Source organism: Oncorhynchus mykiss, chromosome 20 (assembly GCF_057628025.1).
Source record: "Oncorhynchus mykiss isolate SJ-2025 chromosome 20, ASM5762802v1, whole genome shotgun sequence".
NCBI classification, from domain to species: Eukaryota; Metazoa; Chordata; class Actinopteri; order Salmoniformes; family Salmonidae; genus Oncorhynchus; species Oncorhynchus mykiss.
The window spans coordinates 29,694,298-29,721,880 of record NC_143041.1 but is presented as its reverse complement, the minus strand read 5'-3'; the positions used below and the strand labels follow the sequence as shown (position 1 = coordinate 29,721,880).

The following is a 27,583-nucleotide window of genomic DNA, read 5'->3' as shown; positions in this document are numbered from 1 at the left end:
TCCTGGTAAAGATTACCAGCTTTCTCTTTTTATTGAAAAATATAGCTGTTATTTCAGAAGAGGAAGAGTGAGGGAGGTAAATATATATTAATATACAGTAGAACGAGAGAAAGAAGAAAAATAGCACATACTTGGCATAAAAACTGTAGCCACAGAAGGAAAATAAAATGTAACATTCTACAGCTGAGACTGAAAAAGAACAATCCTTTCCCCTTTTTACCACAGGCATCAGGCCAGGACACTGAAATCCGCTTGCAGTTGAAAGCCACATTACCTTCTGATGGCTCTTACATTAGCGTCACTATGCCATAATGCCTATAACGAAACATAGCAATAGTCACCATTTGTCATAGATGATACAATTAGTATTTAACTACTTCTCATCAGCAGCAAATAACATGGTGGTGAATAGGAAGGAGTGTTTTGACAGATGAAAATATCCCCATATTGGGTAAGAACAGATAAGAGATTACAGCAGCTCAACCCACTTTCCATGGACAAATTCTACAACAAATGGAACAAGCAACAGAGTTTCAAATAACAAAGCAATCCCAAATTTGACCCATTTACAAATTAACAGCGCGAGAGGCCTGAGAATTATCGTAAGTAGCCTATACTGCTGTAGCCTGTAAATGTGTCATTCAAAAATCAAAATGTCAAAAGGTTGACTATTACATAATTGGCACATTTACATCTGGTCATTTTAAATCAATGAACTCGACTGATCTCTTTAATACAGACATGTACACATGGAACTGACATGCATAGCATGAACGCATGGCTGAGTGATGTCACATCCTGGAATTGTCCCTACCCTCACTTCAACACCATAGGATAATGTGTGCCCCCCCTCCCTCGTCCAACCAACGCCATAACAGGAAACAAGAACAGTGCTCCCCCAGTGTCACAAATATAATTTCCTTTCACAGGCATAAAGGCAATAGATTACTCAGGGATCCAGGAAGGATTGAGCAGGTACTTCCTGTTTTACCATAACAGATGAGATCATAATCTGACCAAATTAATGAATGTGAGTGAGGGGTAGGGACCTAGTCACACTGCATGCATCTCAAAAGGAACCCTATTTGCTATATGGGCCTTGGTCAAAAGTAGTGCTCTATATAGGGAATAGGGTGCCATTTGGGATGCACAACTGTAGGAGAAACTAAACAGGTGCACCTGTCCTTTCCCAGACATGTGACTCATGAATGGATGAGTCGTTGGGTCAGTTACCGACCAATCAGCCAAATATGTTTATGAATGAGAGGGTGGAGCGAAGCCAGATGGTGTTGATTCAATCTTCTCCTACAGTAGCCCAGGCCTGCATGGCGCAATGGAGAGAGGTGGGTAACAGTCACTTGTCACTAGTGTTCTCTTATTACTTATATCCTCCTCCCTTCAGACGTCTCTCCTCTTGCTCCTAACCTGCTGATCCTACAAGCCTGTGGTATGTGTGGGGCAAGAGATGACCACATACAGATATAGTATCTTAATTAGATCACCCTGTTGCAGAACATGTAAAAGTTGTAGTGTATTCAAGGTTTAAAAAGGCTTTGAAGTTTAATTTCCACTTTGAAATGTCAGACTTGATTTACCCTTATGAAAAATGATTCAACCCTTACAAAAATGTAGATGAACTATAATCCACATTTCCTAATGTAATTCCCATTTCCTGTTGCTGCAGGATTATTTGTAGCAAACTGGCTCAAATTAAGATCCTACATCTGTAGACATGACAGTCTACTACTGCACGGTCACCACGCTTGTTCACAACCACTTTCTCTGCTCCTGTAAAATTGTCTTTTAAAAATCAGTTTCTAAAACATATGTACAATAAAAAGTGCTACTGGACATGATAGCGGCAACAAAAAGGGCAAATTTTCTTCGCAAAATGTACATTTGTCCTTAATAATAAGTCAAGCAAAACAAAAAAGAGAAAAAAAATGTACATGAAAATAAAATAAAAGTGATTCTTTATGTACAATAGTGTTTTAGGGAGTGAGCCATCTTGCTATACCTTGGCAGTGCTAGCAGGGGATATATGACAGATCAGTGTTGTGTGTGTTTCTATGTTTCTACTGAGTCCATTGATCTGAGCTAACAAAGTGTCATGGACTCATGGCCTAACAAAACAACTCCAAAGCTAAGGCCTAAATTGGCTCACTGGGTTGGATAGTACCTTAGGGAGGATTTGGGAGATCTTTAGTTCATCCAAGCCTAACTTTAACAAAGCTCCCTATAAATCAAAATGATGGTGACTTAAAACGGGGCACATCCAATAAGTAGTTTCTAACAAATGAAACTTTTGCCTCATTTATGACATCAGAGTGTGCTGGGTATGTATAGAGTGTGTTTAGAAAACTGGTCCATTGTAAGTGAACAGTTGACACTAAAGCTGACTAATGGTTAGAATAATGAACCACCAAGTTGTGACATTGATTTAGAACCTGCTAGAAGACCAACTTATCAATTATGTATGTGCATACAATGTATAAACGTGGAGGGAAAAAAAAAACGGGAAAAAAAACTGAACATTAACAAACCAATATTTTAACTGCATCTCACGATTCTCACTTCACTCAACACACACAAGTAATTCAAGGCCCCAAGGCTATGCGGCTACGCTAGCTAAACCCTGGGATACTTTTCTGTTCTTCATTTTATTTCCCCCCTCCAAAGCTGTGTGAGAAACATACCGTTCATCCCATTACATCATATGACCCGGCCTCCACCTAACGCATCACACCTCCCTCGAGGAGGACTGCCGTTTGATCAAAAGTGACCTCGGTCAACCTCCATACTTCCGCTGTTAAAGAATGTGACGATCAGTGTGACAATCAGTGACCGCTGGTTGGGTGGTTGGCTTTCCCTTCCTTATTAATGCACTATAAGGAATGTTAGGGAAGGGAAATCCTCTGGATGAAAAGACAATGGGGGCGTGGGTGGGATATGTTCATGTTGGATATAAGTGGATATGAGGGTTGAGATCCTTGAGATGTGCCCCCTTAAAGCATTAACACACTGATGACATATTGGAACTGTGGGATTAGATCATCATAATGACAGATCATATTTCTACAAAAGGAAACCCTCAAACCAATACCCGGTGTGTGTGTGTGTGTGTGTGTGTGTGTGTGTGTGTGTGTGTGTGTGTGTGTGTGTGTGTGTGTGTGTGTGTGTGTGTGGAATTCCGTAATGGCTAGAGTAAAAGGACTCATAGGACAGGCATTTTGTTTCCATGAACTGTAGAACACACACACACACACACACTGGAGTGAATAAGGCTCAGTAACAGATGGTGAGTGATTGAATCTTAATACAGGAAGTAAAGCAGAATAAGGTGTGCAATTAGAGATTCTCTGGATAGATCCATATGTAAAAATGTAGGTGCACCAACCCTTCCCTCCCAGGCTTGTACTAGCTTCAAAACTCATGAAGAATACTAGTCTCCATCCGTGTCCTCGTAAACCATGTTCTGGTGTCTTTATAAATCACGTTCTGTGTCGGTGGTGTTACAGCCCTGTTCTGTTTCACACCCTGATTTCATCTTCGTCCTCGTCCATAAAGGAGAAATCTTTGTCATCCTCCCCCCCAACACCTGGAGAGCTGTACTTGGCGCTGTCCGTGTCCCCCTCCTGCAGGTGGTGGAGTGGTTTCTCCTCAAGAGCGGCGGAGCCGGAAGAGGAAAAAGAGCAGCTGTCCAGGTGGCTGTGGTAGTTCCTGGGAGGAGTGTAGGGGGGGTCTGCCATGATTTTCTGCTGTGGATAGGTGCTGCGTGGGGGCCTGACTGGCGGCTGTAGATCCACCTGGTCCTCAACATTGTCCTCCGTGGTGGGAGGACTGAGGGGGGGTGACCCACGGCCCTCGCTGCCCTTCCCCTCCTCGTATCCTAGGTCGTCTTCCTCCCAGCCCTTCTTCTCCATGACGCTGAGGATGTCCCCCAGCATAGAGGGACCCAGGTCGATGTGGAACGACATGATGGATTCCGCATGCTTCATCCCACCACCTCGAAGATGGGACGGTGGCAGGTCAGTCAGTTCGCCGAAGTTCCGCTCATCGAACTCCAGGTCCATGGCCGCGGCACCGTTGACCGGTTTTCTGATTCCTTCGACCTCGGGCAGCTTCTTCAGAGGGCTGGAGGAGACGCTCTTGGGCATCGGGGGACCACCGCCCGTCCTGCCCGCGTCCTCGTCGTTGAGGTAGGGCAGGGAGATGGCATTTTTCACAAAGTTTGGCGAGCCACCAGGGGGAGCCAACGCGTTCTCGCCACGGTTCACCGACTGGGAGCGCTTACTGCTCCTGAAGGTTCGTGACAGCAGGCCTGGTTTGGGGACAGGTCCAGGGGAGCTCTGCTGCACCTCTGGAGCTGGTTCTTTAGGGGGCTCCCCAGACCGGGTACTGAGGAATGAGGTGTCCCCAAAGGCATCTCCGCCACGACCCACATGCATGGTGTGTCTGAAGTCCCCGAGAGGGGCGCTGATCATCTCTGCAGTCAGGTCGACTCGGGAGCGACGCTTGGACTGGTTCGAGGTTAGCTGCTTGAGGATAGGCATGGTGATGTCTGATGAAGTCACTCAGTGATATAATACTCAACAGGAACAGAAACAGTTCAACTAAGAAACTCCTGGTTGATGCTAAGTATTATGAGATGTTTGTGTCTTTCTCACGTTTAATTGTAAACTGTATTGTCAAGGCAAGGAGAAATCCAGGTGTCTGGAGTACACAGCCATTGTGGTCTGGCAAACAGCTATGTTGAGGTCTGGTGCAGATAATCCACAAAATCAACCTAAGGGAATAACAGAAGAGAGGACACATTAAAACCACATTACAAGACCTATGCAAACCAACTCAGATCCTCAAAGTTGGCAGGGAACATGGAAACTAACTTAACACAGAGTGGCTTTGTCATTTTATTCCTTTGGACTGGAAGCAAACTGGAAATGACAGTAAACAGCAACTATTTCCAATCGCTGCTGATTGCATCTGAGGAATTCACAGAACATCACAGAATCAAGACAACTTTCTTAATCTATGCCGCTGTGCCTCAAATGTGGAAACTTTTGTTGCCAGGCCGGGGCTTTTAAATAAAACCTCCAGTTGAGTGGTTCATTTCTTTCTCACTTAACTGAAACTCGTTAACCTTCCAAGTTTAAAAAACGGGGAAACACACAAGTCCTTGATTGTAATACATTGGTATTCATGACCATACTTGATCTCTTAAAAATGGCACTTCCAAGTTCCCAAAAATGTTGAAATATTGTTTAAAAGCGGCAGCCGGAATATTAATCAGTTTGGCTTTTCAATTTTTAGGAGGCGGCTGTCTGTCGTCTGAAGTCCGCGCTGCCAATACAGTACTCTGCTCCACTGCTGCAGTTCCCATTTGGGCCCCTGCATGCCTCCCTTTGTTACATGACCCTATGATCCCAGGATACTGAGAGCCCAGTGGCTCCAGCTGCCAGGGATAAAGACAGGATGGAAAAAGGAATGGAGAGGAACATCATTTCTTCAGCAGCTTGGATTAATTTAGAGCAACAGATCAGACTGTCACCGACTGACTATTGTTCTGCTCGCACCCTTCTGTCACTGGCAGATGAACTCGGTCTTGGCTTTTTCTCTCCCTCCGTGTGTGGCTCTCAGTTCAGACACCTTTAAGAGGTTGTTTAAAGCTTACTCCCACCGCCACATCGTCCATATGGTCAAAGGTGACCTGCATTACTGAAAGCCTGGTGTGACTGATCACTGTGTTCAGAACTTAAATTGTGATTAGAGTCAGGGACCCTGATAAGCCTACAGCACTGCCATTGGGAGATGTACTGCTTAAGTGCTCTGGATTTCACAGCAGATACTTTGATCTGCAACCCGGCCTATTACTCAATAAGCCAGACAATATGGGCCGTTTCAGAACCTGGTGGGGAGTATCTGCTTACCCTGGCCAATCGGTCTTAGTGTTTCATTGCTGGCTCAATGGTGACACGATCCCAAAACATAATGGTGTGAGTGGACAGATCAGCAAAGTTGGTGGCTTTTCGTCTTTTCCCTCAAGTAGGGTAGCAGCCTGCAATAGGGCCGACTAGGCAAATGAGTAGGCCTAGGTGATGTCAGCGGTCTCAAGTGTGGCTGCTAGGCGCCATCCAAGCATTCTCTTGTGTTTTCAAACCAGAGCGCATGCATGCGCACACACACTTCACAGGCCTCCTCTCTGGTCTCGTGTGTTCATACCTCTGGATGAATGGGGCCTCTGGTAACAATATTCCAAAAACAGTGTCTCCTTCAAACATTTACATCTAAGACAACAAGGGCCGATTCGACTGAAAAGGCAACTGTAGCAGCAGAGAGAACAGACAGCTTTTTGATAGCCGTGTTAACCCAGTTCTTCGCCTTTCAAAAGGACAGAACATCCCTAAGGACAACTCAATTATCTTCTTGTCTGCCTACCATGGATGAACCTTTTTATTCAATAATCGTTCCTCAGTCATTAGGACTCAGGGTGTAGAGGTTTAGCCCCCTCAAGAAAGAATTCCCATTTAGACAAACACAATGAAAACTATATGAGCAAGGAGACAAAAACTGAGCATGAATGACTGCACAAGAGGTTTGCAAAAGTAGAAACTTAATACAAACTATTAAGTCTTCACCAACAACTGAAACACTTTAGCCATTATGAAAGCGCAAATTGTTTCAAAAACAACCAAACGAATTAGCTTGGTCATGACAGCTTTCAAGGGACACAATTGTGAAACCTCACAGTGTGCTATTGTGGCTAAGAGTCTCTTAAGTAGGCCTAGCTTACATTACTGCAGGGTGATCCATCATTACCCATTATTATCCAGACACATTATTACACAACTCACTATGCATGAGAACGCAATCCTCCAGCCGGCCTGCTTCTCCTCCACATGTCAGCGTCTCGGTCTCATTTAATGTGCAGGCCTATGACCTTAGCTGTGTAGTGTACCACTGCAGGCAAAGGACAACCCACTTATATAATCATAACACTTTAATACAACAACACGTTGCTTGCCAATTGTAGTGTAAGATTTAATAGGTTGACATTTTCAATAAGGCTGAAAAAGAAAAAGCAAGAAATGACTCCCAATAGACAATATGTCACTGTCAGCAACAGCAGTTAAGTTTACTACCTGGTAATAGCCTACACAGAGTGCCCATGCCCATGTTTGCCAGGCCAGGAGGAAGCAGCCAACTAGAGAGACTTGGCAACATGGATTGACAACAGAGAGTGCCCTGTCCTGGATTTCAGTCAAGACTCCTCATGTGTCTCTCCCTGCCCTTAACTAGTTCTCTGCCCATGTCTCCATGGCGACCTTAGGCCAAGTACTGCTTGGCTGCCCAGCTAGCTAACTTCCTGCCCGTAAGCCTCATATAGTGGCCCTTATCCCCTCCAGGGTGACATCAACTTTTACTCATGGCTGCCTGCCATAGAACCATCTCAGTCCCAAATGGAATCCTATCCCTTATGGGTTCTGGTCAAAAGCAGAGTACTATAGAGGGAATAGGGTGTCATATGGGATGCATGCCATGTCTCAGTCCCTACCAGTTGGGCTCAGAGTGGAATAAGAGGTAGAATACCACAATAGGACTGCTAAACTAGAGGCAATGGAATGCGTTTGATGTGATTCATCATTAGAAGATATTCATACTCTGGATAAAAGATCCGTCGGTTCTCCTCAAATATCAAAAGGGCCGAACCTCACACCTTGGGTCCTTCTAAGAAATGGCCCATAATCCCCCCCCGTGTGTGTTCGGGAGCAGTGTCTTATCGCAACAGTTTTACCACTTGGTCCCATTATCACATGCATGACAAAAGGAGAGGAGAAGACTCCAGGCAGCACTGTCATCTTCAATTACATCCTTTCAATATGAGTTTACATAAATCATGCAAGCTAGACGAAGCCACAGACATTCCACATCAAGCTCAAAACATTCCAAATGGATTGCCTATTTGTAGCCCCTTCGTTGCAGGCCAGGGGCAACAAAGCTGGGCAGTTAACTTTGAGCACCATTTCAACGCAGTGAAAAGTCCAGACAACTATAAAAATACTACTAAAAAGCAAAAGCCAGGCAATTTGATTCTTTGCCTAGTACATCATGCATGGATGGGTAAGAGTAGTCACTTGGGAATCGACAACCAAGCTGTATGTCCCAAAATATGCTGCTCCCCACACCCACACGTTCTAAAAACACAGCCGGGGTCTGGATTCCATCTCAGTACTCTTTCAAATGCTGCCCAGAGCTGGACTAGTGGAGCAGGCCCTGCTAGCTACACTCCAGACTTAGAGAAACACATATGACATCACAAATCTTTGTTCAACTTCCAATATGGTGTCCAGATTCATTTCAGTAACTAGATAAACTGGGTGGAGACGAGAATGAGTGGAATGTGTGCTCTTTTTCAATCTGCGTTTTGAATCTGAGCGTCATGCCAAAGCATTAGCCAGCGATGGTGACTTTATGTAACACACTTTGGAGCCACCCGACCAAATTCACATAGAAATGGGAGTTATAGATCGATCATTCTACTTGAAAGCAAAGTCTAAAAAGCATTTCAATGCTTCCCGTTCTTAAGTGTAATTTTTTCGTCTTTTAGTTTAGGTTTTGTACACCAGCTTCAAAACAGCTGAAACAAAATGTTTGGCTATGGAAAATATTTCACTGCATTTTAGATGGTACAATGATTCTCTACACTAGGCTATCTGATTTTGTCACAAACTGAAATTATGCGAACTATTCGAGTTTTAGCAACCAGGAAATGGCAGAGTGACTTCTGCATAGTGCATCTTTAAGCACTCAAAGCATCACATGATAGCAGATCCAACTGACAGAAAGGTCTATGAATGATTAACAGATCGTTATGGTCGCCCTCGCGCCAGGGCACCAACACAGAGGATGACGTCATCAAATGCCCCATTCATACTAAAAGGCTAACCCGACCCACACTGTGTTAACTTGGATATTTTTCTCTCCATATTTTCCTTGGTTCCTAGAACTACGGTGGACGTGTAAAGCGGCCAGCCCAGTACAGCTTAGCTTGTGCTGTTAATCAGGAACGTCCCCATTAACTTCTATATCACACACAATCAACCTCTTACTCTGATAATCCTCCTGGTTTACCAGCTAGGCCACAATCCTACAACCATGTTCCAATCATGTTCCGCACCGATTACTATCCCTCTTTAGAAGAAATGTCATCAAGTCAATCTTCCGTCTCTCCTTTCACAGCTGGACCACCTTGGAGAGAAACAAGCACACCTAGCATAGTTGTGGGCTGCGACTTCTATTTTTGGGCCCTTTACATTTTTCAACAGAAAGAGAGAGAACATGACTTTTTCACGAGGCGGAAGGGAAGGCGCTGCTGGTGTATTGTGAACAGTTAGTGGAACTTACGCAACTGCAGAGTCACTGTAACATACTTTATTTCCTGTTAAATATTGAATTCTGACGGGGCATAGTCACATTTTAGTTAACATTGTTATAGGCTGTTAGCTGTTAATAAGAAAAAGATGACATTCTTGCTCAATCAACAACAACAAAAATGTTGTTTCCTTTTAGGGTTCCACAACCATTGCTCATACTACATGCTCCCAACATGTGTCAGCCATGTTCAGGTAAACTATTTCATGGCCTAACACAGTAATTATGTTAGACATGGTATATTACATTACCCATGTTTAGTTAATATCACATCTGGACGATGCCTTGTACACGCAAGCCCATGAGATCATTACTGTCGGTTTGGCAAAAACATTTAAGGCTACTTACTTAAAATTGTGGTAATTTGGAATACTGAGGCCACATTCTTACTCCTAGGGGCCTAATCCATTTAACCAATGAGAGTATTCCTGTTTTGTTTACCTTGAACTGGTAAATCCCTCATCTCCCCTACCCCCATCCCTCCCCATCACTGACCTGCCTTGAGAAACAACCCATATTGAGGGGATAATGTCATTAGGAGGATGGGGCTGCTGCAAGCTGTTACGGCCCATCAATAAAATGACAAATTAATTAAAACAAAGGTAACAAGTTCACAACTCCGGTGCCATCAGGGACCTTAATGGGCCCTGCAGGTCCACACATATCACAACATGCTGCTCTGTACACCCTTATGTTAAACTAAGGAAATTGTGTGTCTATAGCTAGGGCTGACAGTGTGAGAACTTGTGAAGAGCAGAATCAACAACATCTGCATAATTGGGTTAAATGCGGAAAACACATTTCAGTTGAATTACATTCAGCTGGGCAACTGACTAGGTACCCCCCTTTCCACTTAAAAATCACAGTGTGGCTCAGTTGGTAGAGCATGGCGCTGGCAACGTCAGGGTTGTGGGTTCGATTCCCACGGGGGTCCAGTACTGGAGAATAAAAAATAAATAAAAGTATCCACTAAGTTGCTCTGGATAAGAGTGTCTGCTAAATGACTAAAATGTAAATCATCAAAACAGTTGCTTTGTGAGAAGGTGTTTAGTTGTTAAGCCATTGTTCAGTAAATGAAAGCTGAAAAGTATCCGCGGCCTGGCTTTGGCCCAAGTGAGACACTGGGTGTCGGCCCGCTTAGATGGAAACAGAAAAGTCTGGGCCTTTTGGATAAAACACTGGCGTAACTCCTAAATGGAACTGCATCATTAAGGACATTACTGTAGGTCAGCAGTGAAGCAGACATGTAACCCAACCTAGATGGGTAATAACAGGTAGACCTGATATTGCTTGTTTTTCATGTTTTGATGGATAGACCTGTACCTTCCTGTAACTTAAATACAAACCATTGAATCTAAGCCAAACAATTTTGGACCAATATTGCGACCTGGATACGTTTCCAGGAAATATCTAACAGTATTCTTACATGGTGAATTCAGGGCGATGAACGTAGGCATGATGTCAATATCATATCAAGTATAATCTGACAGTGGCCATGTAAACAATAGTTATTCTGGGCACAGTGTCACATGTACACAGAGTGTTCTGTCTACGTAATGTCCCATTGTTCTCAGAGTAGTTACTTGCCATTGTCACCATAACCTGTTCTAGTTTATCTTCACAACCAAATGTGTTGGTATGTTATCTGAGGCTAGCCTTCATATGACTAATGAGAGAGAAAGAACTATGGAAATAAAGAGCGAGAGAACTATCCCTCCCTATATGGCGAAATGGTGTCGTCAGCTCCTGGTCCGTACTGACTCAGGCATCACTAACTATCAGCAAACAGAATGTGTAAATAATTACTAGGGTCAATCCCTGTAGGGCTTGTCCATAGCTAAGCCACAGCTAAGCTTGTTTACAACAACGCTCACTCAATGCGTTTAAAGTCGAAGCGAGTGAGAAAAGTCTGAACTAGAGCAATGTTTACACTAGTTTTTTTTTCTTCAGAATTGACAACTTTAACAGCGGCTATTCTGACCCTGATGACCTGTAGAATAAAACACTTGAAAAGGTCAATAGCCTGTGGCAAATACAAAACACTCAACAACTTTAGCCTATAGCATGGGGGTCAGGCTGACGGCATGAGAGCGGTATAGTAACATTATCCCTGTCTGTGTGGGCTACCTGATTAACACAGGAGGTTGGTGGACAGCATGGTGAAGTGATGTAGAGAGTTCTGCAAGGCAAGCCTGGACAGCTGACTGGGTAAATAGACACACCTCAGCAGGAACACTATAGGAAGTGTGTGTCTAAACCCACCTAACGGGCCGCATGCACACAGAAACAACCCACAGGAGCATGTTCAACAAGGGAACATAACTTCAGCGTGCCTCAACCAGCAACTAGCCAGCAGTGTGTTACTCTACTCTGTGTGGCCCCCTCTCCAGCACACACACCCTACCCACTATCCATTTCCCCCAGTGTCATAGTTCAAATCCATCTCATGTAACTTGCGGTTAGCTTATTGTTGTTCATCCCTTGTTATATCCTCACCACTGCACTGCTAGCTAACCGTTAACTGTTGATCTCATGTAACACATTTCAGCCACGTGTTCCTGTGGCGGACTGCAGGAGAGAGATGTTTTTAATCTTTCCATATCCTGCCATCAGTCAGCAGCTAGGGGTTTCCAAAAAAAACAGACTCACTACTAGTCCGCCTGCCTCCCCCCGCTGCGCTAGTTGACTGCTTTTAGAAACCTGCTACTCTTGCATGGTTGGACAAACAGTGTGTGGTTCAAACCTGGGTGGGCAGTGTGTGAAGTGATCTCAGCCATAACCAGCAATCAAATGGATGATGAACATGATGATGCAGTCTTGTCAAAATCTCCCTCTGTAGAAGATGATCCCCTGAGGCGTTCCCTCTGGATTCCCCTCCGTTGTACCTCTATGAATAGCATCCTGTGTGAGAAACGCCGCCACCGCTCATTCCCTCCTAAAGGAGTCGCACGCTTCCCATCCAGAACATATATTATGACCACATTTTGGTACGTTTTGGTCTTGAACAACGGTTTTATTGGCTGTTCGTGCGCAAATTATTTCTCAAGGCAAGTCGAAGACTTCGGAGTCGAAGTCCACGCCCGTTCATCGGCCAAATTCATTCTTCAATGAAGCGTTTGTCATTCAACACTTTTTCCAAGTGAAGGTATTTCGAGGGAGTATGCGAGCACACTCGTTCGCGGCTAGGCGCCAGCCGAACCAAAGCATGCGGAAGCCTTAAGGGCCAAGCCAACAGAGGGCCGGAGGCCAGCCAGGATAGGAGGCATACCACCCTGTCCTTGTGGAGTAACAGGGACTTTTCTAAAGGAAAGACAGACGGGGAACCAAAGACAAACACAATAGGGGTGTGGTATGTTACCACTTTACCCCCCCCTGCCCAGGAGGAATGCATGCCAACAGTTAATGAACACATGCTTTTACACTGTCCTCCAAGTCTTGCATGCAGCGCTTGCTGTCATTATCCCCATAGAGGGGCACAGAAGGGGATTGAGTGTGTGAGAGATTAATAAGTGTATCTATTAGTACGCGTTTCACTTTTCTATTATTTCTCCATTTTTCTTTCTCTCTGCATTGTTGGGAAGGGCCCGTAAGCATTTCACTGTTAGTCCACACCTGGTGTTTACGAAGCATGAGACGTATAAAATGTAGATTTGATCTGAACCCCTCCCTCTGTCAGAGAGGCCTAAGCAGCAGCTAAGAGGATACAGACCAGGGGGATGGACTCACTCAACAAGGTAACAGCTGCTTCATTATGGACGAACATTAGTCCTTAAATAGAACCTTTTTTGCATAAAAGGAGAGACTGGAACCCAAACTTTATTAGATTGGAAAAGATGCCCATACTACTGAGAGAATTGGGCTACAGTTTCCCTTGTAGTAGGAAAAAGACCATGACAATGTGCCATTTCATCAAAACTCAGGTGAAGTTATTACTACAACGTTACTGGACAATGGAACACTGATTGGCTCTCCATCCAAATGGGAGAGCCACGCACAGAGTGCTCACCCATGCCAGCTCGATTGCTCTGCCTGTGCCCCAGAATGAGCGGAGCAGCAGCTGATTTTTTTTGTTGCCAAATCACCAGAAAGATAAGCAGATACCAGCGTTGTACAGTGCATAATCCAGTCAACGCAGCAGCTACTGCTGATTAACACACGGTTACAGTGAAACTCATGGAGTTCCAACTGAGTAGCTCGCTCTCTCACTTACAAGAATGAGATAATTTTAAAAAAGCAAGGTGCGCTCTTTCAAAACCCCAGCAGATGTCAACAAAAACTGGCCCCAAAGACAACAGACAGCCTCACAGATATCTCTTTACTACAGCCATAATACAGATTCACAGCAGTTTGATAAGCTGAAAAATCAGTAAATAGGCTGGTCTGAGTGAGAGTCTGCCACAAACACTACAAAGCACCATAACACACATCATTGGGTTGATTTAATTGAACCTGACTAAATTGACTGGCATACTGTGTGCACACACACACACACACACACGTTTTATTCCATGCAACTTTGCAGGAATGCCCAGTTCAGGCCCAGAAGATGGGGATGGGTTACTCCGCTCACCCACACACGCCAGACAGCCTTCTCCCTGGAAAGTGACAGCTGGATGATAGGGATGTGACATTTGCCAGGGGAGGATGGAGGAATAGGACACATTTGCCAGGGGAGGATGGAGGAATAGGACACATTTGCCAGGGGAGGATGGAGGAATAGGACACATTTGCCAGGGGAGGATGGAGGAATAGGACACATTTGCCAGGGGAGGATGGAGGAATAAGACACGTTTGCCAGGGGAGGATGGAGGAATAGGACACGTTTGCCAGGGGAGGATGGAGGAATAGGACACGTTTGCCAGGGGAGGATGGAGGAATAGGACACATTTGCCAGGGGAGGATGGAGGAATAGGACACGTTTGCCAGGGGAGGATGGAGGAATAGGACACGTTTGCCAGGGGAGGATGGAGGAATAGGACACATTTGCCAGGGGAGGATGGAGGAATAGGACACGTTTGCCAGGGGAGGATGGAGGAATAGGACACGTTTGCCAGGGGAGGATGGAGGAATAGGACACGTTTGCCAGGGGAGGATGGAGGAATAGGACACGTTTGCCAGGGGAGGATGGAGGAATAGGACACGTTTGCCAGGGGAGGATGGAGGAATAGGACACGTTTGCCAGGGGAGGATGGAGGAATAGGACACGTTTGCCAGGGGAGGATGGAGGAATAGGACACGTTTGCCAGGGGAGGATGGAGGAATAGGACACGTTTGCCAGGGGAGGATGGAGGAATAGGACACGTTTGCCAGGGGAGGATGGAGGAATAGGACACGTTTGCCAGGGGAGGATGGAGGAATAGGACACGTTTGCCAGGGGAGGATGGAGGAATAGGACACATTTGCCAGGGGAGGATGGAGGAATAGGACACGTTTGCCAGGGGAGGATGGAGGAATAGGACACGTTTGCCAGGGGAGGATGGAGGAATAGGACACGTTTGCCAGGGGAGGATGGAGGAATATGATCAATGTGATGCAAACCAGTGGCATTGGTCCAGCCAGGTCCTGCTGAACAGATACTCGGACAGATGGTGTTTTCCATTAAGACTTACCCCACAGTGGGTCGCCAGTGTTTTACCTTAATGTTAATGTACACTCTAGTGTTATTGTGTTTCCATCAGGAGTGAGAAACTAAAAACTTGTGGGGTCCGTTTGTTCTGACCTCTGCCTCTAAAAATTAAATTAAATTAAAAAAAACATTAAAACTTAAATAATATTGCAGTGTGTGAGTGTTTTTTCTAACTACTTAACAATGGCTGAGAGCTAAAAAGTACCAGTGGCCTTACTTCTGCCCCAAGTTAGAGCAGGTCTGCCGGAGCCATGGCCCAGTGAGACATGGATAAAACACTGGGGTAAATACTCATAGGAAATACGCCACGAGTGTCACATCTAATGGATAGAGACAAATACTTTGAGACACTGTGGCACTTAATCACAAAATCAGTGGGCAGCACATGATCAGCCAGACGAGTCACTCTTCTACCCACATACCACTCCTATCACACAGTCTCATTCGGTTACCTTGTACTGTAACTATCCTCACCATCTTTCTCTGTGTGGATTTGGCATTCAACTAACAAGCAGGTCTGATTTCCTAGAAAACTATAAATGATTTATGTTTGACGACAGTGAGACCACATGCAGTAGAGCCCTGGGAGAATGTCTTCATGTATGTTCACTAGTCCGCAGGCTATAAGAGTGTGTGTGTGTGTGTGTGTGGGCGCATTAAACTCAGTCCATCAACAGCTCCTTACTCACACAGCCCCATATGGAGGTCAATGGTCATAAAGGCTTTGCACAGTGCGCACGCATACACACACAGCACTGAGTGTTACTGTGTTTGAGCAAAGCGAGAGGTAGAATCGCTAATCTTGATCACATAATGAGTAGCTAGTTGGGCTTTCCCGAGTGGTGCAGCGGTCTAATGCAGTGCTTGAGGCGTCACTACAGACCCAGGTTTGATCCCAGGGTTAAGCGTGCGGGTGTTAAGGAGTGCAGTTTGGCGGGTCATGTTTCGGAGGAGGCAAGACTCGACCTTCACCTCTCCCGAGCCCGTTGGGGAGGTGCAGCGATGACACAAGATCCTAACTGGATCGCAATTGGATATCACGAAATTGGGGATACATTTAAAAAAATAAAAAATAAAAATAGTTATTTGGGGTGCATTGCAAGGTGATTTGAAGTGATTCTTCACAGTCAGACTAAGATGTAAACACGCGCTCTCTCACGGCTAACAAGCACACGCAAACACTGCCCCAGTCTGTCCCTATAGGCTACCACAAAGCCAGTGGAACTGACGAACCGACAAAGCAGTGCTTCCAGTGTAAAGGGAGACGGGAGCCAAACCTTAACAGGGTTCCACATACAGGACACACACACACGGCCATCTCCTGAGAACCAACCCAGTGGACATACCCGGCCAATCCAGCCCAGAACACCCTCTATTCATATTCACACAGAGTAAAAAGGAAATGCATGACAAGGATACTGCTGACAGACAAAGGACTATTAGAGATATTAATTCATCAGGGTAGTGTTACTCCTGCCTATATAGACAGGCCTAGGGGCTCAGTGGTCTAGGAGTCATGGGATGGATAAGCCCTCTAATGGAGTGTCCAAGGCTAGCACAGAGGAGACCACTGGGGAGAGATGACGGCATTCCTTTGTCTTTTCAGCAGCTGAAGCCTACGCTTGAGAGACACCTCCGGTTTCTAAGCCCATACGGAGGGAGAGAACGATGAGAGGGAACAATGGAGAACCACTGAACTGTGAACAGACCATAGCATTGCACTGATGGACAGACCAGATGCACACTACTCAGCACAATGTGTGTTTTGAATACATAGGACTCCTCTAGCGTCTAGCCTACACTTTATTGCTCAGCTGCCCGGCTACTAGGCCAGTCAAAGCAGTGGCGGTGTGTCAGAGTTGAAGGGAGTTAACCCGGTCAGGGTTAATGGTTAACCTGGTCTCCATAGAGACCTTTTATCAAATCAGGACACAGACAACCGAGTCCCACCATAAGGAGGGACAATTCAACTTGGAATCTACAAAAAGTGTAAACACTGCTGCATCAATGACATATTGTAATGACCGTGAGAACACAAACACAACTCTAAAACACTGTTCAATTTGGTTGACGAGACACTGATGTCCCCCCCACCAAAGTCAACCATTTTTGGACTATAGAGCCAATTTATGGAGACAAAAATGAGATGGCATAAAGACTCAGGGTTCTCTTTCCCAAGAGTGTGTTGGTGAGGTACGGTCGAGGTTGGGTTTCATGACTCCAGCTGCAGGTATGCATCTCCTTTCAGGTGGAGTCTTCGCTGGAATGCTCAAATCACTGGGTGGCTGTGACAAATGTTTCAAAACATGTTGGGAGGGTCGGGTGTTCGGTGACAGATTCCAGTGAATGGGTAGAGCAGAGTAGGACAGGTGTGTCGAGTTGTGTCATTTCATGGTGAAGCAAGGAATGTATTGTACTGTGACAAGTGACAGTCCCACAAACTACTAATGATGCCTCAGGACGTGACTCACCCTGGGAAAATTATAACTTTTTGTCTTTTCTTTTGAGCTCAGGACATGCTAATAAGGTAGTATTATCAGAAATTTCACAGCTTCATTCAAACCTAGACTTCAGGCTAAAAACTGTACTGTAGAAGCTGTGTGTAAAATAGCTGATGGTCAAGTGCTACAGTATAACCAGTAGTCCAACAACCATTAGATCACAATCAATCTTCAAGCAGAAACTGAATACAGCAGCCCGGAGTAGTGTTGAACCACAGATTCATACATAGCCGGTTTGGCTGGAAATGTATCTAAATGCTTGTCAAATTACATTGACCGTAACCAAACGCAGGTAGGGTTTTTGGAATGCACTGTATAGAAATCAGGTGCATCTCGACACAGCATTAAGAGCCAGCTAGCTTCTGAGTATCATCCTACCTATCCCTGGCTAAACTCTGTCCTTTACGGCAAGGCCCAGAGCATTTGATGGGGTTGTAACCAGTGTTCATTTTGTTTAGTCATAGTAGGGCTGTGGAAGCCATGAAAATTGTCAGTCGGTGATTGTCAAGCAAATAACTGCCTGTCTCACGGTAATTGACCGTTAATTAACAAACACATTTTGCATCTCATGGCTTCCACACACAGCCTACAAGCCACTGATGCAGACCTTTGGAACATCTACATAAAAAAAATCTAAATCAATCCATTTAATATAGCCTACACCATCACATTAAATCCATTATTCGTTTAAGGAGAGGTCTATAGAAGCATGATATGAAGAAATGTTTTATTTCAGAAGAACATAATGCCATAAGGCTGTGGGCTACACTAGTTCATTTAGCAGACAAGATTTGCTTAGAATTATGTGGCATTATCTTATACACTGCTCAAAAAAATAAAGGGAACACTTAAACAACACAATGTAACTCCAAGTCAATCACACCTCTGTGAATTCAAACTGTCCACTTAGGAAGCAACACTGATTGACAATACATTTCACATGCTGTTGTGCAAATGGAATAGACAACAGGTGGAAATTATAGGCAATTAGCAAGACACCCCCAATAAAGGAGTGGTTCTGCAGGTGGTGACCACAGACCACTTCTCCTTTCCTATGCTTCCTGGCTGATGTTTTGGTCACTTTTGAATGCTGGCGGTGCTTTCACTCTAGTGGTAGCATAAGATGGAGTCTACAACCCACACAAGTGGCTCAGGTAGTGCAGCTCATCCAGGATGGAACATCAATGCGAGCTGTGGCAAGAAGGTTTGCTGTGTCTGTCAGCGTAGTGTCCAGAGCATGGAGGCGCCACCAGGAGACAGGCCAGTACAGGAGACGTGGAGGAGGCCAACAACCCAGCAGCAGGACCGCTACCTCCGCCTTTGTGCAAGGAGGAGTAGGAGGAGCACTGCCAGAGCCCTGCAAAATGAACTCCAACAGGTCACAAATGTGCATGCGTCTGCTCAAACGGTCAGAACCAGACTCCATGAGGGTGGTACGAGGGCCCGATGTCCACAGGTGGGGGTTGTGCTTACAGCCCAACACCGTGCAGGACGTTTGGCATTTGCCAGAGAACACCAAGATTGGCAAATTCGCCACTGGCGCCCTGTGCTCTTCACAGATGAAAGCAGGTTCACACTGAGCACATGTGACAGACGTGACAGAGTCTGGAGAAGCCGTGGAGAACGTTCTGCTGCCTGCAACATCCTCCAGCATGACCGGTTTGGCGGTGGGTCAGTCATGGTGTGGGGTGGCATTTCTTTGGGGGGCCGCACAGCCCTCCATGTGCTCGCCAGAGGTAGCCTGACTGCCATTAGGTACTGAGATGAGATCCTCAGACCCCTTGAGATGAGATCCTCAGACCCCCCAGGCCAACTGCTGGTGCAGTTGGCCTGGGTTCCTCCTAATGCAAGACAATGCTAGACCTCATGTGGCTGGAGTGTGTCAGCAGTTCCTGCAAGAGCAAGGCATTGATGCTATGGACGGGCCTGCCCGTTCTCCAGACCTGAATCCAATTGAGCACATCTGGGGCATCATGTCTCGCTCCATCCACCAATGCCACGTTGCACCAGACTGTCCAGGAGTTGGCGGATGCTTTAGTCCAGGTCTGGGAGGAGATCCCTCAGGAGACCATCCGCCACCTCATCAGGAGCATGCCCAGGCGTTGTAGGGAGGTCATACAGGCACGTGGAGGCAACACACACTACTGAGCCTCATTTTGACTTGTTTTAAGGACATTACATCAAAGTTGGATCAGCCTGTAGTGTGGTTTTCCACTTTAATTTTGGGTTGATACATTTCATTTCCATTGATAATTTGTGTGATTTTGGTGTCAGCACATTCAACTGTGTAAAGAAAAAAGTATTTAATAAGAATATTTCATTCATTCAGATCTAGGATGTATTCTTTTAGTGTTCCCTTTATTTTTTTGAGCAGTTTAGTATGAAGAATACAACAGAACAACAGAACCTAGCTGAACAAAATAGAAAGGATATTTTCTCCAGTCGATTTGAGGGAGTGTGTCGAGCGGTTAACAAAAGAAACAGGTTATTATTATTATGCTTCATTTAGAGTTATTTATGACACTTTAGTTCTGATTTTTAATACATTCTAAGGCTGCATAATATGATCAATAACTTGAAATAAGTTGCATGAAAGACATGAGCTCTGCTTTGTTGTTTTTTTGCACAGTTTGCACACACTTCATCAGTCTCTCATTTACAATTTGACAAGTACTTGATAATGCCTCGAATTTCCCGGAGGCATCCCCTTTATGTGGCCTTAATGCCCCCTAAAAAACAGTTAGGCTCTACACCCCTTGTAAAGCAGATTGTGCTTGTTTTTATTTGGTCATTTGGCCACTTTAGTTGTGATACAAACCGTATTAAAACATATAGGCCTATGGGGATAGTTACATGAGTTGTGTGACTATGATTAGAAAAAGTCTCCAAAAAAGGCATACGCTGTTTTTTGCCTTACTACACAAGCTGGGAATCATTCACAAGTGATAATGTATCATTCACAAGTGATAATGTATCATTCACAAGTGATAATGTATCATTCACAGGTGATAATGTATCATTCACAAGTGATAATGTATCATTCACAAGTGATAATGTATCATTCACAAGTGATAATGTATCATTCACAAGTGATAGGCTAATATTGTCACTCATGAGACTATTCTTGATTTAATCTTGTCTTTTCATATACACGTGTGAAATTAGTTTTGATTTACAATGGACCACATCCTGCACCGGTCTCAAGAAAGGAGCAGGGGGGATACATGTCATCTATGCATTTATATAGCGAATGGAGGATGCTTTTCCCATGGTTCATTTTAATGCCAGCCAAGTAGGCTATACTCCTGTTGTAAATATAAGCAATGTGCTTAATATTAAGAAAGTTGAGAAATAATTATAGTAGGCCTAGCCAATAGAAAGCAGATGGGGATCTTCCGCTTTCTAATAGATTCCATCAAAACCTTGCACGCAATTTCACAGTCTACAGAAATGTGGCGCAACATGACCTCATGGGCTTCCATGAAGTGTTTGATTCAATTTTTGAATACATTTGCATTGATGTCAGAGTGATTAGAGGGACAATAGTGTGGAGTACCAGGCAGTTAGCAAGTTTGGTAGGCTAGTAAAAGACCATCAGCAGCATCAGAGCTTGAAGGAGCCCAATTACAGTGACTAAAACGGTCACGTGGAATTTGACTGCCGCCATGATTCGTGGCGGTAATACGGTCACCGTAACAGTCAACGTCGTTTTGACTAAAATATCATTAGGTCACATTTGAATAATGATTTTAGTGCGGTTGTCAAAATGACAAACAGTGGGCCATTTTAGTCATCACATTTGTATTGCATCATGAACCTATAGTCAACATAACATCACTGACTTCCATACATAGCCTTGTTCTACCAACATCTTTCTGCATGACATCCTATTCTCTTCCCAACCGCAGAAATATGACAAACATAAGAATTATCTTGCCATGTAAATTCAGCCTACATAGACATTGTACATTAAATACAGAACAGACACAAGTATTGGCAAAGTAGAATGGTTTGCACTTCAGTCACACAATTGTTAACAATGTTGACAGACGCCTCAGCCACATTGCTGTCCAAAAGTAGAACGGGAGCTAATGACTGTTTCGCCCAGTGATGTAGTCAAGTCACTAAACCTAGAGTCCGAATCAAGTCCCAAGTCCCCTGTGCACGAGTCCACGTCCGAGTCATGAGTCCATGGTTGAAGTCAGAGTCCTTGAATTCTGTGGTCCAGGTGCTCAAGTCGGAGTCACTGGGTCCCCATGAACTAATAACTAAGTTATTTACCCAGTAAGATAATGTTTATTGTAGTGGCAAGATGCATTTTTCAATAAATTGTTTGCTATCCCTTTTCCTTTCTGTGCCACCAAATGTTTGCATATAAGCTACTGGTAATGTTACCAGGGCCACGTTCAGTTGCAAGACAGTCTCAAACGTTGCAGATAGAAATCTATGAATAGCGCCAACATTATTCCTTAACATATTTTGTTCTACTTGAAAGTTTAAAAAAAGTTGCGTCCTGCTGAACTTGCCCAAGGTTGTTAGCCATAGCTAGCTAATGAAGTAAGATAACTGAACATGGTGTAGCCTGAACAAATGGTTTACGGTCCGGTCCGCGAGTAGCCTCACCTTAAAATGGCCCATGATATGCTTTATCAATGTAAAATCCTGCCAACAAAATGCTCAATAGAAAGAACAAAAATGCTGAACGGTAAGGGCTAGAATCAAGCCGTTTCTCTGACGAAAAGGATAGACTTGGCTACAGAACCTGGCTATGCAATGCAGTGGAGAAAGTGGGAGAGTTGAGCAAGACTACATATTCAAAGACAGCCTATTTTTCTATACTCAAGGGAAAGAAAAAAAAACATAGCTAAACTGTGGTTTTATCTTTAAAAACTCAATGCTGTTATTGTTTTTATTTCGTAAAGCAGCTTCTGTTTCTTAACCAAGGGTAGTTAACTAGAGAATGTTTTGCAACTAAATGTGGCTCCTAAACTAGAAGGCTGGTGACTGGTTAGCTACGGGAAAGCAAGAGTTGCCTGCGCGATGTGCCTCATTGCTTGCTCCCCCGCAGCTCACCAGCTGATGTAGGATGTACAAGTTCAGCGCATCCTTCCCACTGCTGTACAGAACTGTACTTCGCATCTGTACTGCTCATTTTAAATTGTGCTGCTAATATTAAAATTGTGCTGATCACTGAATCTTTTAAAAAATAAAATAAAAATGTCGAGTCCACTTTGAAGTGGTTCGAACCAGGGTATCTGTAGTGACGCCTCTAGCACTGAGATGCAGTGCCTTAGACCTCTGCGTCACTCGGGAGCCCCGAGATTGTTTTAGTTTGTAAACTAAAACAATCCATGTTCAAGTAAAAAGATTAACATGGCAATGAATAACGCAGCTGCAGCCCCAGTCCCGTCACATTCAGAAATAAAAACAAATGGTTTAGTATTTACTTTAAAAGCGCTGACGAAGGCCAAGAGAACAAGAAACACTTTTCAGTGAGAAAACAGAAATGCCCCCCCTCCAAAAAAATACTTCCGTTTTCAAAGATGTAACCTACGATGCAATACGAAGTCATTTTATTAAGGAGAACAAAAACTAGTTAAAAAATCAACTATATACTTTAAAATGTCTAAATATCGCATTTATTACACTTTCCTTTTCTGCATAATCAAATGGCCTATTTTAGAACGGCAGTATGGGTATTCGGACATGACCAATATTTTTGTTGACTAAATTGCCACCTGTAGTAACCCACTGCACTAGAGCTACAGAGCCACAGGAGAACCCTGTAAGTAGCTCAGAGGAGGGTCATAGGATTACAGCCTAGTGACGACAAGAGCTGGAATGTGGTTGCCTTTTTCCCAAGGGTTAGCTAGCTAACTACAATCTCAGTTGACAGGGTCCATTACAGTAAATACATTTGTAAAAGACTCACGCCATAAATACGCATGTTTCCCGTTATACATCAGACCTGCCGTAAAACTGCATGAGTGAACGAGCATTAAAACTCTGCCCGGGAAACTCAGTCACCTTATGGTGACAATAATGCCCTTTATTTGCTGTATAATTTGGAACTATTGGCACTAGGCCACAGCATGCAAAAGAAGGATCGTTGTTCAATATTTAGTTTATCAACAGATTGTGTTTATATGTCCTGCTTTTGTTTAGGCTCTAAGATTAAATAGGCAACGACGTCGCGCTCCTATCTCACAGCAATACTGTGACCTACCCATACTGTTAAATAGTTTGTAGCTACGGGTCTATTTACTGTACTAGCAGAATGTTTTCATCTTTAGCTGCACCTGGAAAAGGATGGTCAATTTCTGAAAGAGAAAACAATGGCAAATTGTTGTGGACTTGTCCATGACAAAAAAAAAAATTGAATTCAAACATTCAGCGGACTTTTCTCCCCAAACCGAAATATGATGGACTGAGCGCGAATTCTGAAACATTGTAGGGCAGGCAAATAAAATACAAAATGCAATTACACTAGAAAATTATTTGTATGTCTAATTATAAGATTCCTATGTGTAATTGTTTGTTCTCTTCTCAGTAAACAGCAAATTGTTGCATTCTTGTTAATACCTTTCCCTGTTAATTATTATGGATGCTTTTCATAATTTCCCCCATTTGCACAAGATACTTACTTGCAATATTGCAGCAACTCGCAGATGTGCGTACGCATGGTCTAAAGTCTGCAGGGAGGTGAGCACATTCTCAAGTTGAGTTACATTTTTATAAATGCCAACTTGTGTTAAAACTGGCACATGGTTTAGAAATGAGGCACCTTGCAATTTCAGAAACATTTCATACTCATTCAAGTAGCAGCAGGTGAAGATGGCTAAGGCCCATAAAAATTCAGTTCAAACAGGTAAAGTTCAAACACCCCAAAAGTACAAAGACGTCCATTTTCAAGTTAAACGGTTTCTTACTTCAATGTGGAAAAGGGTTCAACGGTTATGTGCCCTCGACAAGACATCGAAGTTCAAAGGCATCTGCTTCCCTTTCAGGAGAAAGGTAGTTCCTGTAACTGTGCAAGACACAATATCCCTGGTCTGGGACTCCAGTAATGTCCAAGATCAACAGGAGGGAATATAACCAAGACGAGTAACCTGTTATCAACCACAAGAACTTGTGCACACACTAGCAGGGCCTATAGCAGGGGTATTCCCATCTTACCCTAGGACAGGGATCATCAACTAGATTCAGCCCCGTGCCGGAACATAATTACAAATTATTTGTAGACTGCAAATTGACCACAAGAAGCCCAAACAGATATGTTTGACCAAAACATGAATCAATAAAACACAAGTAGGCTACACAAACAAGTGCACACAAAAAAAAATAATTACTCAAATTGGTCTTATGGGCCATGAGTATCGGTCTACAGCCCTAAGAATCACTTTGAGGACAATGCAACTTCCACTGAACTCGTTGACTCACAGTGAGATCACTGGGGAATTTGTTTGGCAACTCAAGAAAATGTACACAATTTGACTGAAAGACGCCTGAAGTCAGCGGTTTTATGAAAAGCAGCCGTGGTCAATGCGTCTGAATCCTCCCTCCCTCATTCTCCAGTGGTGCAGACTGTAGGGAAAGCATGACCTCAGAGAAGTGCAGAGCAGAACTGGGCAGGTAGCCAGCTGAGCCCCTTTACTGTGCAGGAGCCTCAGCCTTCACAACACAGACCAGCGGGCAGCAGGTCCCATGCAGCTATAAAGCAGCTAGACTCCGGGAGAGATGACACACACTAATAGACACACAATAGATTGGGATGGAACGATCACTGGGAGACCCAGAGAGACTTTTGAGGCAGAGTTGAGGAGGGGTCTGCAGTGTGTGCCAACTGTCAAAACAGCACACCAAATTGTAAGAGGAGAGCAGGGGAGGAAGAGATCGATAGTAGGTTAGGGTTGGTTAGTAGAGAGTGATATAAAGAGAACGGGAGAGAGAAGTGTGAACATCGATGCAGTGTCACTCTCCCTAAAGCTCAGCTAGAAAGCCTGCGAGGACAGGACAGGCACACAGCTCCTCTAGTTCAGCGTCGGTCTGTCTGTCCATGAGCTAGAACACCCACACTGCATCACTTTCAGTTCCCCATTCTTGCACATCTCCTCTCCAGGTGTCATGGGGTGAGGTTGTCTGCTAAATGCCAAACACTGACCTTAGAATCCAGTACAGCTGAGTAGAGAGGGGTTACCAAGAGACCCAGACACCATCAATCACACAGCTTCAAATAAAGCAGTGCAACCCAACACCAAAACCCAGCTCATTTGTCAACACGTCTCAATACTTTTGTTTAGAATAACAGTTGCTACGAGAAGGGAGGCGTAGATGCATACTTATTGAACTTGTATTGAGAAAATACGTGGTCAAGTGGGGGCTATGTTATGGCTGATACTGTTTACAGCTGATAATTCCCCTAAATACTTACAGTGCATGATGACTCAAACACAACGCAATACCAGTTACTGTAATTATCCATCAGGGCTAATCGAAATCACTCAGCTGATGTGATACCCATCCACTGAGGAACAAGAGGGGGGCCAAGTTGCCTCAGGGCACATATAATGAACTGGAAAAACATGCATTATGGCTGTGGAAGAGGAGAGAGACACTCAGGGAAAACTTTGAATAATAAACACAAGCATCAACTCTGTTGCGAAACAGAAGCATCTGTTTCGCTTTTTGTACATTTCTAATCGTGTTCAAAATGGCATGCGATGATGATGCTCATCGTTTCCCCACGTAGAGTAATTTTTGTGTAACCGGTCATACTAATGGATCAGTGATGCACTATACCACATCGTCCATTTTCAGATTAAGCCAAGCATATAGCCAAGTCCTACAGGACATTCCGTCTACAATATTAACAAACTAGTCATTTGGAGTGTTAATGTTTTTTTTCACTCAAAATAAACTACTTCATCATCTCAAATAAACATTTAAGCCTCTCCATATCCTCTTATGCTCAAATAAAGTTCATACAATAAAAAGGAGGAATCAAGTACCTCACATTACTTTGATCTTCTCACAGATCTGTCCATCCAAGACTTCAAAACGCCTTGTAAACAACATGCTGAGCAATGTTGCACCTGGGCCTACTAGTCACATATCTCCCGCTTCAATGAATGCAGCCAGCACACGCTACTGTACTATAGAAGTAACAAAGCTGGGCCTACGCAACACATACATTAATCCTGTAGGTCATTCATTTAAAGTGGCAGAAAACAACTTTCAGACAACCAGATCACCCAAGGTGAGGTTCAATTGTTGTACTGATGGGGGTCTTATCAAAACTAACCGAGATGATAATATATTTTGAACATACTCTGCGGTGGGTGGAGTTACAGACATTGATAAAGAGAAAAGGGGGAATCCTAGCCTGTGTGGTTGGTTCATAGTTAACGCACAATGGACTACCGTCTCCCATAAACGAACCAGCCAGTCAAACTGAACAAGCTGCAAGTCGCTGGGATTTCCCGCAAACATATTTGACGTTCAAATGAAATGTAAAAGGAAAAAGTATAATCTACCAACGTTGTCCTCCGATTCAACAGTGAAGCTATTTGAAAGTAAAATGAAAGATGTTATGATCCTCAATAATAAAATATGAAAAGTGTAAAAAATAAACAGAAAAATCAGTATTCAAGCTGTTCAGCAGTTCAAACCATACAAATAGATCCACAATTATAATGCTACTTTCACTTCCTGACAGGGAGGTTAACAAAATTCCAATTAGATAAGAGAAAGTTGAATTTCACAATTGTGCTCTTGAACAGAGAAGGATTACATGTCACGTTAGTAGAGAGGACACAACCGCTGTTAAAGGACAATGGATCTCATCCTTTCACAGAATCAAATATCCTTAAAAATAGTTTTTAAATCTGAGTACTTCACCTCCAAAGTGTTATGAATTTCCCACCAGCCCAGCAACAAGATAAGTTATCGGTGCGCTGTCCTCATGTACGTCCGTCAAGTTTGTAGTGCAGTGGCGCACAAAACAGTCCTTCCCACTCCTTTCTCTGAG

At 44.0% G+C, this 27,583-nt stretch overlaps 1 protein-coding gene across 1 annotated transcript; it reads right to left on the bottom strand.

Moving 5' to 3' along the window:
- On the bottom strand, positions 1 to 27,583 carry cdc42ep4b (CDC42 effector protein 4b). Its single transcript, XM_021576247.3, has 2 exons — positions 27,454 to 27,583; positions 1 to 4,786 (listed from the first exon to the last, which is right to left on the bottom strand). Exon 2 carries the CDS (start codon positions 4,551 to 4,553, stop codon positions 3,531 to 3,533), a length of 1,023 nt encoding a protein of 340 aa, XP_021431922.1. The 5' UTR covers positions 4,554 to 4,786; positions 27,454 to 27,583; the 3' UTR covers positions 1 to 3,530.

What these genes read in the sequence shown, in the direction of transcription:
- cdc42ep4b (XM_021576247.3), bottom strand. Translation starts at nt 4,553, where the DNA reads ATGCCTATCCTCAAGCAGCTAACCTCGAACCAGTCCAAGCGTCGCTCC.